Below are 14,685 nucleotides of genomic sequence, written 5' to 3'. Positions count from 1 at the left end.
CTTTTATAATTCAAAGTCAATGTAGATCACAATGCAGGTACCTGTCTCCTTGTTTCATAGTACAATTGACGATGCCGTCAAGTTAAAGAAAGCAGGTAGGGGTACATGGCAAAAAACATCCATGTAAGGCATTAGACTTTCTAGGCACCACCATAGATAACGTCCTGATGCAAGCTATTCTGCCTCTCGAAAAAATGTAATTGCATCAGAGAGGTTATAAAAAAAGCGTCAGAGGCAGTAGTTATTTTAAAAAGAGAATTGCTTGGGGATCTTAATTTCGATATGCATGTTATTCCCAAGGGACACTGCTTTATATCCAGGCTTCTGCACCTCTCCAGATCTGTAGAGAAACTTCATGATATGGTGAGCTTGGATGAGGGCTGCAGATCTAAGCTCCAGTTCTGGTCTCCTCTGTGTGATAAAAGGAATGGCATCTCTTCCTTTTACAATTTGCAACTAGAATCATCATTTGCTATTAAATTATACACAGATGCAGCCCCTTCTGTTATTTTTATTTTTTCTATGATAATCAGTGGTTTGCAGACATATGGCAAAAAGAAATGTCCGCCTTGCTGACAAATGCCTCTTCTACTACTTTAATGGAGACTGGTCCAGGAAACAAATCATGGGCGTTCTTCAGTTCCATTTATTAATGGATTAGTAAGGCGCCTTACTTGGTTCTGGTGTTGTGACATGCCTTCACATCATAAATCATCCAAATGGGATTAAAATAACACAGAAAGCAAATTAAGATAAACAACTATTTTATTGTGGTATATTTCACATCATATTTTATGATTGGAAACAGCCCATCAGCCAGAGTGCTTTACTCAGCCACCTCTTTTCCCTGTAGAAAAATAGAACAATTAATACATACCTATTGTGTGTGTGTGTGTGTGTGTGTCTGTGTGTGTCTGTGTGTGTATGTGTGTGTGTATGTATATATGTATGCAAATATAAAAGTGGGATGTGTATTTACCTTGCCAGAGTCACGGCTCTTTGCTCTCAGTTTGTTGACCTGGGACTCTGCAATGTCAGCACGCTCCTCAGCCTCCTCCAGTTCATTCTGGACCTTTCTGCACTTGGACAGGTGAACGTTGGCTTGCTCCTCCTGAAAAAACATAGTTATAGACATTTAATATACAATGAGAGTGGTTTTATTCACTATAAGGTGTACTACATAAATATGACCAAACTGTCAATCACAAACACTTAATGGCTTGCTTGCTTCATAATGATATAGTTAATGTAATTTATAGCTGATTGTCATTTTTTCAAATTATATTTAAATATAACAGTTTACCAGTGCAAAAGCCAAACTACCAATATCATAGATGTGTGTTTTGTGAAGAACAAGATGATTCTGGCATATTATTGCCTATCAGTATTTAAAATGAATGTGTTGTGCTTACCGCTTCCTCAGCGTGCCTCTTGTAGGTCTTCACTTTGAGCTGCAGTTTGTCAACCAGATCCTGCAGCCTGGCAACATTTTTCTTGTCCTCTTCAGTCTGGAAAATAAAGTAAATTGGAATTTTTAAATGTATTAAGCAATACATGTGTTAGAATAATTTGTAGGCTACATGTTAAATGTCAAAGTGACTGTACCTGATAGGTGAGCTCCTTCACTCTCCTCTCATATTTGCGGACACCCTTCACAGCATCTGCTCCACGTCTCTGCTCAGCCTCAACCTCTGCCTCCAGCTCACGCACCTTTAGAAAAACCAGAACATTTATATAATATTTATATATTTTTTGTTTTGTATGTTTTCTCACACTTGTTCACCTGCAAATTTTAACAGAATTGTCTTACCCTAGACTCAAGTTTCTGGAGCTGCTTCTTGCCACCCTTCATGGCCAGGTTCTCAGCCTCATCCAGGCGGTGCTGCAGGTCCTTAACTGTAACCTCCAGGTTCTTCTTCATCCTCTCCAGGTGAGAGCTAGTATCCTGCTCCTTCTTCAGCTCCTCAGCCATCATGGCAGCCTAGAAGAGACAACATATTAGAAATATAATATTACAAATATTTTGAGAAAAACACATTTTACTTGCAGTACAAATGTAAAAGTCAAACGTACATCAGTGATGGCCTTCTTGGCCTTCTCCTCTGCATTCCTTGCTTCCTGAACAGTGTCATCCACTTCACTCTGGACCTGGATCAGGTCAGCCTCAAGCTTCTTCTTGGTGTTCATAAGGCTTGTGTTCTAAAAGATAAAAAGATCACTTAAGTCATCACATGCTTCATTTTCACATTATTTGCAAAACTCATTAGACTTCTGAATGACTGAAGAAATGACAGTGCTTGCTTACCTGAGAGTGCAGCAGTCCAACACGCTCACTGGCGTCCACCAGCTCCTGCTCGGCGGTTTTGCGGCTTCTCTCTGTCTGTTCCAGAGCAGCTCTAAGTTCCTCAATTTCAGCCACCATGAGACCGTTCCTGCGCTCTACCATAGCAGCTTGTTCCTTGAAGTCATCCTGGGCTCTGAGAGCATCATCAAGGTGCAGTTGTGCATCCTGGTGAAAAAAATATCAGCAAAATAATCACATGACAGTCAAAATGTAGGTGCACTGACCAGTCTATGAAACAACTATACATCTTACAATACCTTCAGCTGTGCTTGCACATTCCTCAGCTGCTTCTGGGACTCAGAAGCCTGACGATTGGCATGGCTTAACTGAATCTCCATCTCATTTAGGTCTCCCTCCATCTTCTTCTTGATTCTCAGGGCATCGTTCCTGCTCCTGACCTCAGAATCCAGAGTGCTCTGCATGGAGTCAACCACCCTCTGGCTGTTCCTCTTGATCTGCTCCATCTCTTCATCCTTCTCTGCCAGCTTCCTGTCTACTTCACCCTTAATCTGGTTGAGCTCCAGCTGGACACGCAGAATCTTAGACTCTTCATGTTCCAAAGTTCCCTAATGATGTCAAAGAAAAGAGTATTCATCTCTGCCTTTTAACCATTTCTAAAACATTTGTCCGTGTATTTTCAGAAGACCGCAGAATAAATGTACCTCAGCTTCTTCAAGAGCTGTCTGGATCTCAGACTTCTCTGTCTCCACCTGCTTCTTGGACTTCTCCAGCTCATGGATGCTCTTGCCAGTCTCACCAATCTGTTCAGTCAGATCTGAGATCTCCTCTGCAGAGAGATGCATGTTTTATATCGTTATGCCTTGAAATGGAAATATAAATACTTTATTCTTACTTAATGTAGTAATAATAATGTGGTCAGAACTCACGTTGGAGGTTCTTGTTTTCACGCTTCATGGTCTCCAGGTGATCCAGAGCTTCCTCATAAGAGTTCTTCATTTTGAAGAGCTCAGTGCTGAGAGAACGAGCCTCCTTCTGAGCTCCCTCAAGCTCTGCCTGACCCTCCTCAAACTTCTGTTTCCACTCTGCCAAAACCTAAATTACACAATTAATACTGTTCAGTTATTATGCAGCAATATAAAGACAAATACATGTTTCATTGTTTGTAAGGCTTGGCCACATAAAGTAAAGGTTGCTACCTTGTCAAAGTTCCTCTGCTTTTTGTCCAAGTTGGCAGCCAGCCCATTGGCTCTCTCCACATCAATCATGAGGTCCTCAACCTCACTCTGGAGCCTCTGCTTGGTTTTCTCAAGAGAAGCACATTTGGAATTCACTGCCTCAATCTGTTCCTCAGCCTCCTGAAGGCGCTGGGCCAGCTTTTTCCTGTTTGAAAAAGTGTGATTTGTCCATGAAAACCCTAAGTTACAAATACTTACAAACAATTTTGCATGTATGAAAAATAAATAATTCCATATGTTTAAGAAACTAGATGAACATATGGAAGCAGTTCTGCAATCTAAACAGTTTGGACCCAAATAATGTTAACACAACATAAGCAAATGTCAAACTGTCATATTTGGATACATTTGTTTGTATTGATACCAGAAATACCTTTGTCAGTTGAGCTACGCTGTAATGCTACACTTCTGGGGTTGTAAATGTTTAAAATGTACTCACTTGGATTCCTCAAGCTCCTCAGTGCGCTGGATAGCATCAGTTTCATACTTAGTTCTCCACTGAGCCACCTCACTGTTGGCCTTGGACATTCCACGCTGCAGCTCAACCTTTGCCTCCTGCTCCTCCTCAAACTGCTCCCTCAGCAGATCACAGTCGTGGCGGGCTGATTGCAGTCCATGGGCAAGAGCATTCTTGGCCTGGTGTAAGAATTAAATTGAATGTGCAAAATGTCTAACACAAAGTTTATCAGTACTCACTTCTTTTCCATTGTTTTCTTACCTTAACCTCCTCTTCAACCTGTCTCTTCAGCTCCTCAGTCTGCTGTGTGAAGGCCTGTTTGCCTCTGGTCAGCTGGGAGACAAGAGCTTCTTTCTCTTCAATTTGACGGCTGAACTCACCTTGTGTGAAAGATGCCATAATACTTCAGTTTGTGTCATGGTTCTCAATAATAAACAACAAATTATTCAATGATAACTTGTAGATACCATTTTCTGTCAGGAGACGTGCTTTCTGTGCACCCGTGTCATTGATTTGACGGACATTTTCATCATTCTTGGTCTTCAGTTCACTCAGTTGGTCCTCAAGAGTACGGCACATCTTTTCAAGATTTCCCTAATGAGGAAAAAAACAGATCAGTGATCAGATTTTATTCATGATATGAATTCCCTTATTTACTATATTAATTTGGATGTTAAAATAGCATTTGATATTTTGTGTACCTTTGCTTTAGCAACAGCCTCCATGTTGCTGGAGAGGTCATCAATTTCCATCTTGTATTCACTCTTTTCCTTTTCAAGCTTCTGCTTGACACGCTGGAGGTTGTCGATCTGCTCTCCCAGCTCAGCAACGCTGTCAGCCTGCTTCTTGCGGAGAGCAGCAGCAGTGGCTTCATGCTGCAGAGTGGACTCCTCGAGGTCACGACGGAGCTTCTGGAGCTCAGCTTCACGCTTCTTGTTCATCTCAATCTGAGCGGCAGTGGCTCCACCAGCCTCTTCCAGCCTCTCACTGATCTCCTCAAGTTCCCTGGAGAGGTCAGCTCTCTGCTTCTCAACCTTGGCACGAGCAGCACGCTCAGCTTCAATCTCCTCCTCCAGCTCCTCAATACGGGCCTGTTGAATGTAGGTGTGTTTTTTTATAATATACAAAATACGAAATATGTGCAGTAATATTTTATATAATACAATATGTGACCTGAAGCTCCTTGATCTTCTTCTGAAGCTGAGCACCCAAGGACTGCTCATCCTCAATCTTGCTGAGGAGCTGACTGATTTCAAAGTCCTTCCTGTGAGAATAATAGATTGGGTAAATAGTAAGAGTTCATGCTGCTGACCACAATTTTAAAGAGAATGGTTGTTGTACGAATTCAAAGTCAATGTTACTTTTTTATTTTCTCATCAGACTGCTGCTTGTCATTCTCAAGATCCATTATGGATTCCTGGGCCAGTTTCAAATCACCCTCCAGCTTTCTCTTGGCTCTCTCCAGGTCCATACGCAGCTTTTTCTCTTGTTCCAAAGAGCCCTCAAGCTGAACAATAAAATTAGTATTTAATTATCATGTTCAAAAGGAAACATGCTTTGCCAATCCAAATGACTTTGCAAACTTACATCATCCACTTGCTGCTCAAGCTTGGTCTTGGCCTTGGTCAGAGTGTTGACTTTGTCTTCCTCAGCCTGCAGGTCATCAAGAGTCTGCTGATGAGCCTCCTGAAGGGCTTTCTTTTCCTTGGTCAGCTTAGCAATGCTCTCATCCTGAGAAGCCATCTCCTCAGTCAGGTTCTTCACCTACATTTGCAAGAAACATGTTATTACATGCATATCGATGAATGTTACTTGATGTACTAAATATTAATTACAAACCTTGTTCTCTGTGGCATGTTTTTCTTTCTCCACTTTAGCCAAGGTAAGCTCCAGGTCATCAATATCCTTCTTGAGCTCAGAGCATTCATCCTCCAGCTTTCTCTTCTTGGCCGTGAGCTCAGCATTGATTTCCTCTTCATCCTCCAGTCTCTCAGTGGTCTCTTTGACTTTGGCTTCCAGCTGAATCTTACTCTTGATAAGTCCCTCACATCTTTCCTCTGCATCTGACAGATTCTCTCCTTCCTAGTTGGTTTTATGAAAATAGACGTTAGCACATCAACACTGAAAAGCTTGAAAAAAGCAATTGTTGAGGTGTACTTACAGATGCTACTTGCAGCTGCAGATCATTCTTCTCCTGCTGAAGGGACACCATCTTCTCCTCCAGTTCCTTCTTCTTGGCCAGGGCAGTAGCCAAGTCTGTTTTCATCTTCTCGTAGTTGTCCTTCATCTCAGCCAGCTCCTTCTCAGTTTCAGCACTCTGCAGCAGAGGCTTGATCTTGTAGTACACCTTCATCCATGGCCAGTGTTTCACATTCATGAATGAGCGGATATTGTACTGGATGGTATAGATTGCTTCCCTGTGGACATGAAGTTGCTGTTATGGACAATGTTGTTCATAATTTTTCATACAATCTCTCAAAATGTTCTATTTTCAACATGCCTCCTCTCCATCATCTTCACAAACTCCTTTCTCATGACGTAACCACGGCAGAGAGCCTGAGTCATGGTAACCAGAGTTGCCAGCTTTTCATCTCTCATCTCCTCAAGGACACCCAGCAGACCGGCTTTGAAGAACACCTAAACAAATGAAAAGTAAAAATTAATGTAGGCTAAACTCAGATCCTTTCCATCCTGTAAAACAAAGGAAGAAACAAACGGAAAAAAAGGTGTCCAACCCACATGGTTTAAGGGTCCTAGGGCAACATTGTTTTGTTGAAAATGACATACTGTCTGCTCGCCTTTTAGGTTGATGATGAATTACTTGTTTCTTGTTCCCATGGTCTGACTTGGCACCAATTTCATTCCAATTATATAAGTAGTTTTTCAGATATACTGCTTTTGTTATTAATAGATATATACACACACCAATCAGCCATAAGATTATGACCACCTGGGCACCCTGGTGGTGATAACTCTTTCAGCAGTTTTAGCTACAGTAGCTCGTCTGTTGAATCGAGCCAGCCTTTGCTCCCAACGTGCCTCAGTGAGAGTCTTGTCTGCACATGAACAGTGGCGGAGTGGCCATTGGGAGCACTGGGACATTTCCCGGGGGCCTGGCCGCCGAACTGGCCCGCTTGGTGATTGCCGATGGACAAGACCAAAGGCTCGGTTCTGGTTGCGCTTTATTTTAAAATAATTAATCTGTCGTGCGGCTCATTAGGGTATTGAAGCTCACACAGACTGAGCAGCAACGTTGGGCACAAACACACCCCTTCCTCTCTTTTTCTGAGGCGCTGTCACAGCACTGCAGGCAGACACACACACCAAGTTGCGCCCCAGTCCCCCTCCTCCCTGCCTCCTCCTGCACCTGTAGTTCTACATGCTTGAAAAATGGAGCGAGATCAACAGCCCAAGAGGAAAGGTGGAGCAGAGAGGGAGAGGCTTAAAAAGCTAAAAGCACTGGCCACAAATGCAGCGAAGTGCTGTGAAATAACTGACATGTTTGTCAGTAAGGGAGCAGGTAAGACATTAAACACTAGTGGTGACAACAGATGCACAACCATAGCCTATCCAGCACAACTAGCTTAATGAGGAGGTTAGTTCCACTTTGTGGAAGCTGATGGGTTAGGGTTTTTTTTACATGAGTGAGTGAATGTTGTAACCTTTTCCCTTTTTTTTACTCACTGACTATTGTATCATATTTTAAATTTCTTTCTGTGTGTTATGTTATGGCCGTCCTAGCAGCCACACACTGAGGCAGAAGCACACGGTGGTAACTCTTCCATTTTGTCTGACTATCTTTAGGTTTAGGTATAGAACATTAGACACAATCCACAATAAATAACTTAATTCATAATACAGTTTTATTATCCATTTTTGACAGCCGTCATCTTTTTGGGTGCACACAATTAGTTAACCTTCTTTGTCAATTTTAGGTAGTATTATTAGGTTAATTCATTTAGGTTCTTTTTCATTGCATTAATTCAGTTTTGATTGAGTTACCGGTTCCTGGGTGCTGCTGCTGGAGATGTCTCATAGCTGACAAAGGAAGTGCCAACTGAATCAGAGACGCTTAAAAGGGGTCGGGCCGATAGGGCTACACCATGTTGGCCGGAATCATGGGGAGAGGCAGTGATTTCTCCTTGTTTGAGTTTAGTTATTTCTGAATATTATGCTTTTTGATGTTTAGTATTTCAGTATTTTCCTTAGTTAATATTTGGCTGCATTATCTGGATATTATTTGAGGTTATTATGGTTTGTTTAAATGTTATGTTTTAGTCTATTCCCCCTGTGTTTCCCCGGTGCCTCAGTTTAGTTAGGTCGGTTTGATATTGTTGAAGTTAAGTTCTGTTTAGTTGACCTCTTTTATGTGCCCAGAACATTTTGTATATTTTGTAAATTGATTATTTTCAAATTTTTTTTGTGAATAAATTACTTTTTGTGAAAATTTGCCCTTGACTCCTCATGCCTGCCAGCTCGGTCCCTGACTGTGTGTTTGAAGTTTCCTTGTTTAATGTTACAGAGCATAAACCTACACATCTGCAGTGCGCCATCTGTGTACCTCTCACTTGGTATGATACTATGGTTGACACAGTGGTCAAATTTATAACTAGTCTGGTACCTGTTACATTAAAAATAGGATTGGTCTCAAGTTTAGGTGGATGATTGGGTAACCTATTTTATTTAATCTACTACTTCACTGTTAAATGTGCAGCATGCACATTAAAAGTGTAGTAGTAAATTAAAAATATTTATGCATAATGCAGGTGAACATAATTTCAGTTTATGTGATTTGAGTACAGGTTATTGCAGCACAACAGAAACATTTATTTTGTAGGGGAAAGAAACTGTGTGGCGGCGCATGTGGAGCCTTTGCTTTATTATTTTACACTCTTACATCAGTAGGCGCCCAACCTAACTCACTCTTGGTGTTTTGCGTTAATCGGGTAGTAGTGGCCTGGGATGGTATCAAATTCCTGGCCTGAATTATTGTCCCAGTCCGCCTCTGCCCATGACCCTTCACTGCTTTTTCTTTCTTGGACCACTTTGATAGGTACTGACCACTGCAGACCGGGGTGTTCCCGGTCTGCAGGAGGTAACAAGGTAACAATAATATAATAATAAGATAACCTTGTTTGACTTGGGTGACTTAAAGAAAATTTTGGTTTTGTCTATACTATACTAGGTACTTGTACTATATTAACTGGGTTAAATAGAATTGCATTATTAAAAAGAGACTTAAATACAATTTTCATTGACTAGAACTAGACTAAAATGTCATCGGTTTTCGTCGACTAAAACTAGACGAAAATAAAAATGGATAATTCTGACTAAAATAAGACTAACATGCTCAGACTTTTAGTCGACTGAAACTTGACTAGACTAAAAAGAGTATAAACATGACTAAAACTAAAATGACAGTTTGACACAAAAACTAGACTAAAACTCAAATTAAAACAAAAAACAACACTAGTCATCTAGCCATCATAGTTTGGCCCCTATCAAAGTCGCTCAAATCCTCATGCTGCCCATTTTTCCTGCTTCTAACACATCAACCTTGAGGACAAAATGTTCACTTGCTGCCTAATATATCCCACCCATTGACAGGTGCCATGATAACCAGGTTATCAGTGTTATTCACCAATCAGTGCTCATTATGTTATTGCTGATGTGTGTATATTTGAAATACATCTAATTAACAGGAATTAATGATTAACACCATCCTTGGTAACTACACCAATGTATATGAATCTGATCTAGGTGCTTACCTTGGTGTGTCCAAATTTGTACTCGTCATGATTAACATCAATTGATCCAAGCAACTTCTCCGAAGCCTTCTTGTTATCAATGAACTGGCCCTCAGGGATGACACTGGCATTCAGTACCTTGTACCTTTTATAAGAAAGTTAATGGTCAGTGTGAGCAATTTCTTTTAAAAGTCTGCATCAAAGCTCTATTAGAATATCCACTGATACCTCTGCTTGAAGTCAGCATAGGGGATTCTGCTGGGGAAACCTTTTCTGCAGATTCTGATACCCTCCAGCACACCGTTACACCTGAGCTGGTGGATGACCAGGAAGTTCTCCATCAGACCTATAAAAAAGATATTTGTTAATGACGTCCTTTAATAGAATATTAAACTTAATGAAACCATACAATCAAAACAGAACCACCCCTCAAACACTTGAGATTATGGTCTCTATATACCTGGAGTCTTTGACTCGTTGGGAATCAGGCAGCGCACAAAGTGAGGATGGGTGCTCCTCAAGTTAGTCATCAGCTTTCCCAAGTTCTCCTGTTGAGCCAGAAATAGCAAACAATTTACAAACTGAGATATGTTTTTATACCCATGTTTGCTATGTTAAATTTTACACCTTAAACCCACCCTAAACTGTGAAGACACAGTCTGCATAGAACCACCCTTCTTCTTGCCTCCCTTCTTTCCAGCCTCTGTGGATGGTTTAGAGCAGACATGTTTTGTCAGAGACTCAATATTTACATGAACACATTCTCGCGTTAGGTAGGACTATACATTATCTACAATCTTAAAAATATGTTTGATTTTACTGTAGTTACTGTCATACCCTCAACAACAGGAGGATAGAGAGCACCCAGCAGTTTCACTGAGGACTTCTGGTACAGCTGAACAACAGAGTCATTCAGTGGATCCTTGTTCTTGTCCAGCCAGCCGCCGATATTGTAGTCCACGGTACCAGCATAGTGCACCAGGGAGAAGTGGGCCTCAGCCTTGCCTTTAGCGGGCTTTGGCTTCTCAAATGCTTTGTTTTTGCCAAGATGCTGGTCATACAGCTTGTTCTTGAAGGATGTGTCTGTGGCCTTGGGGAACATGCACTCCTCTTCAAGGATGGAGAAGATACCCATGGGCTTGAAAAAAGTAGAATGATGTATGTAATTATGTCATACATTAAGTGAAAATAAGAACCATCAAACAGAAGGACAAAATGAAATGATTACCTTTTCAATCAGCTCAATGCAGGCAGCCAAGTCCATGCCAAAGTCAATGAACTCCCAGATAATACCCTCCTTCTTGTACTCTTCTTGCTCCAGGACAAACATGGTGTGGTTGAAGAACTGTTGCAGTTTCTCATTGGTGAAGTTGATGCACAGCTGCTCCAAGGTGTTGAACTGTGAGGGGACAAATATTCAGTGTAATATCTTTCAGACAATAAGAATGATTCAGTCATGAAAAGTATCAGCTGATGAATCGTTTGAAATTAAGCTTACATCAAAGATTTCAAATCCAGCAATATCCAGGACACCAATGTAGTGCTGCCTTGACTGTTTAGTGTCCAACATCTGGTTGATACGAATGACCATCCACAAGAACATCCTCTCATAGATGGACTTGGCTAGGGCAGTCACTGAGTTCTTCACCTAAATAAATGTGTGTGATTTCATTAAAGTCAGGAATTTCTTCTAATCAGGTAAAAAAAACAAGAGTAAAAAATTTGACATATATGTTTTAAGTAATTTGTTAACATACAAGGAATGTATCAAAAGTCAAGCAAACTTGCAGACTTTGTCAGATATTACAAACCAAAGAGGGACTAATTTCCTCTGTATTCATTTTCCTACTGTAAATATACATGTACTTCATGTAGATTAAAATTGATACCAGTATATCTCAATTACCTGCTGTACAGTCTGTCCCTTGGTGACATACTCATTTCCGACCTTCACTCTGGGATAGCACATAGCCTTTAGCATCTCAGCAGAGTTCAGACCCAGCAAGTAAGCAACCTTGTCAGCCTCTGAAAACAGTTCAGTGATTCATTCATACAGTATATGACCCTGATATGTCATCATGATAGATGATAGAGACCAGACGCTGCTGTTCAAAAGCTATTCACTTTGAGCTGTTATTAAGTACTCACCCTCTGTGCCATCTGGCTCAGCCTGCTCCTCACGCTGCTTCTGCTTGAACTTCATGTTACCATGGTGGAGCACAGCACCAGTATTCTTGTAGATGCTAATCTTCTCTTCATTAGTGAAGCCCAGGATATCAATGGCATTCTGTTTTTAAAAAAGTGACCACACAAAACATAATCACTTTGGAAAATGCATTTAAACAGTAGTTTTAATATTGCACTTAATGAACAAAATGCATTAAAATATTTTGAAGTGAAGATGACTCACATCAGTGGCTTCCAGCTCTAGTTTGTCATCAATGCTGGCTACAGCGATCTGTCCCATGCTACACATTGGGAAGTCATAGGGGTTGGATGTGATGAGAGACATTTCTGTAGATCAAAAAAGGAGTGACAAATTCAGCAAATGGTTGAAAAATGTAAAATGTAAGTTTATTGTTATGGGAAAGATACATCTGTTTACCAATTATCTCAGGTTTGTGGTTGGTCATCATCTGGAAGAAGATGTGGTAGCCTCTTTCAGCAGGAAGCTGGAATGTTACTCTAGACTTCTCCAGCAGATCTACAGAAGTTGTTAAAGAGTCAGTGACTGTCTAATTCTCAATTCCAACTATTTGTATGTACTATGAGAACTGTTACTTACATGTCTCAATATCAGCACTAGCCAGTTTGCCAGTTGTGCCGAAATGGATTCTGATGAATTTACCCTGTTTGGAACAATGGAATTTTGAATATCCCTCATAATCGGCAATGTGTAACAACACCTCTCATGTGTAGAAATCCTTCCATACTTACAAAACGAGAAGAGTTGTCATTCCTCACAGTTTTGGCGTTACCATAGGCCTCCAACAGAGGATTGGCTGCAATAATCTGATCCTCCAGTGACCCCTATAATCCAGGTTTAAAATTGATGTCAGAAAATGGATGTATGTATTCCATACTTAAAGAACACTGAATTGTAATCATCATACAGTAACAAACCTTTGATGTGTCCCTTTTCTTGTCTCCACCAACTGAGATTGTTGCGAAATACTGGATGACACGCTTGGTGTTCACAGTCTTTCCAGCACCAGATTCTCCACTAGGTATAGACACAGACTTGTAAGAATTTTATCATATTAGATTATGTTCAGCAAAGTCAACAAATGTGAAACTTACGTGATCAAGACAGACTGGTTCTCCCTATCTGTTCAATTGGGGAAAAAAAAGTAACAATATTTTTACTCGGCAGAAACCTCATATACTGATTAATTCAACATTGTTATGGTAACAACTTACCAGTAAGCATGAACTGAAAAGCGTTGTCAGAGACAGAGAAGATGTGGGGTGGAGCCTCCATACGCTTCTTGCCTCTATAAGCATTTACAACTTCCTGATCGTACACTGGGAGCCACTTATAGGGGTTCACCGTGGCACAGAACAGCCCAGAGTAGGTCTGAAAGTGATCATAGAAACCCAGCAGTTAACTCTAAGTATAGCTAGTTTCGCTGTATATAGGTATATTTCTCTTTTCTTATTAGGCAGCTTTTCTTACGTAGATCATCCATGCTGCATAACGCTCTTTGAGGTTATACAACACAGAGGCTTCATTGAGATGGGTCATCATGGCCATGTCCTCAATCTTGTCATACTTCGGAGGGTTCATTGGACTGACGTCATCTTCTTTAACTGTCCTCTCCTGGAACAATACATTTGTTACATTGGGGGCTGATCATATTGAATCCCAGTTTACTTTGATTTAGTGATACTAACCTCCTCCGTGTCCAGGACTTTGACAGTGACTTTGCCACCATCTTTCTTGACGATCACACCCTTCAAGTACAGCTCCTTGACATCGGCCACGTAGCAGGCAGCCTTGGCATCAAAGGGTTTGCTTTGAGCCTCAATTCTCTCCCTCTCTGGCTTACGGAGGTAAATGGCAGCTTTGCCATAAGCGGCCATCTCTGCGTCTGTACTCATTGCGGCAATTTATTTCTATGAGGTAATTACAAATAAGAGCAATCTTATTCATCTTTTTAAAACCTATCTTAAAGCCCTGTGACTTAAAAACCCAGAATAGCAGAAAAGCAGAACTAAATCATGACATATCTTTATTAAATATCTGTCTATGCTCTGTTGTGCCTTCACTTTAGCTCAATCAAAATATAATTCTGTGTATATTGATAACATTAACAGAGTCATGACAAAACTGAATGAACAGCATATGCAGGTGAATATAACAATTTTCACATGATACCCAAAGATAGTTGAAAGATGTTCATACCTGACCCTTTCTCTGTCAAAAGTGTGTTATATTCTGCAATCCTGTTGAATACATGACACATATTTTCACTTACTGGTGAAGGTTTGCAATCAAAGACTTCTTCCAAAAATACAATACAATACAATACAATACAATACAATACAAACTAATTTCTCAAATAATTAATTCATTTAAATTCTCCAAAACAGATAGAATTGAAACTTACCACAAGCTGGGGTCTTCTAGGGTCTCCTACCACACACTGCTCTGTCCTCTTGGACTCCTTTTATTGAATCTGGCTTGCTTACGTAGTAAAAGTTAAATGTGGGACACATTCACATATGGTGTTAATAACAGCCAAAGCAGACTTCCATTGAAACAGGTGTTGCTAGTACATGAATATACTATAAATATACCACTTGTGTTTTGGATTTCAGTCTGTAAGGCCAGTTCCCAATTTTTGAGGAAAGATTTTTACGTTTTTAAAACTAGTCTTTTATGACATGACTTGAGCAGATCATTTGGCAACATTGTTTTCCAGAGCAGTTTGGAAGCTC

At 40.5% G+C, this 14,685-nt stretch overlaps 2 protein-coding genes across 4 annotated transcripts in view; one reads left to right on the top strand and one right to left on the bottom strand.

The window, feature by feature from the left end:
* The window catches only part of cpne2 (copine II), a 247,181-nt gene that overhangs the window by 125,736 nt on the left and 106,760 nt on the right, over positions 1-14,685 (top strand). The gene's annotated exons all lie outside the window — the stretch shown is intronic.
* Positions 748-14,394, bottom strand: LOC127353475 (myosin heavy chain, fast skeletal muscle-like). The gene is made up of 41 exons (XM_051382748.1): positions 14,355-14,394; positions 14,150-14,190; positions 13,639-13,860; positions 13,421-13,564; positions 13,165-13,321; positions 13,045-13,072; positions 12,868-12,967; positions 12,682-12,774; positions 12,530-12,593; positions 12,350-12,448; positions 12,155-12,258; positions 11,893-12,031; positions 11,651-11,769; positions 11,243-11,392; positions 10,973-11,143; positions 10,582-10,882; positions 10,383-10,447; positions 10,205-10,292; positions 9,973-10,090; positions 9,766-9,889; positions 6,498-6,634; positions 6,159-6,414; positions 5,837-6,079; positions 5,585-5,761; positions 5,359-5,504; positions 5,171-5,261; positions 4,699-5,088; positions 4,465-4,591; positions 4,259-4,377; positions 3,980-4,176; positions 3,502-3,685; positions 3,232-3,397; positions 3,007-3,131; positions 2,602-2,910; positions 2,306-2,509; positions 2,074-2,199; positions 1,811-1,981; positions 1,606-1,710; positions 1,413-1,508; positions 980-1,111; positions 748-847 (listed from the first exon to the last, which is right to left on the bottom strand). The coding sequence occupies exons 3-41, from the start codon at positions 13,843-13,845 to the stop codon at positions 827-829; spliced, it is 5,793 nt and encodes a 1,930-aa protein (XP_051238708.1). The 5' UTR covers positions 13,846-13,860; positions 14,150-14,190; positions 14,355-14,394; the 3' UTR covers positions 748-826.

Source organism: Dicentrarchus labrax, unplaced genomic scaffold (genome assembly GCF_905237075.1).
Source record: "Dicentrarchus labrax unplaced genomic scaffold, dlabrax2021, whole genome shotgun sequence".
Lineage (NCBI taxonomy): Eukaryota > Metazoa > Chordata > Actinopteri > Moronidae > Dicentrarchus > Dicentrarchus labrax.
Note: the sequence above shows the minus strand (reverse complement) of the source record. Positions and strands in the feature narration are given on the sequence as shown.

What these genes read in the sequence shown, in the direction of transcription:
- LOC127353475 (XM_051382748.1), bottom strand. Translation starts at nt 13,845, where the DNA reads ATGAGTACAGACGCAGAGATGGCCGCTTATGGCAAAGCTGCCATTTAC. An exon ending in ATGACAACTCTTCTCGTTTT is followed by an intron (nt 12,594 to 12,681) that starts GTAAGTATGGAA and finishes TGTTCCAAACAG; the next exon opens with GGTAAATTCATCAGAATCCA. An exon ending in ATGTGCAAGCACAGCTGAAG is followed by an intron (nt 2,510 to 2,601) that starts GTATTGTAAGAT and finishes TTTTTTCACCAG; the next exon opens with GATGCACAACTGCACCTTGA.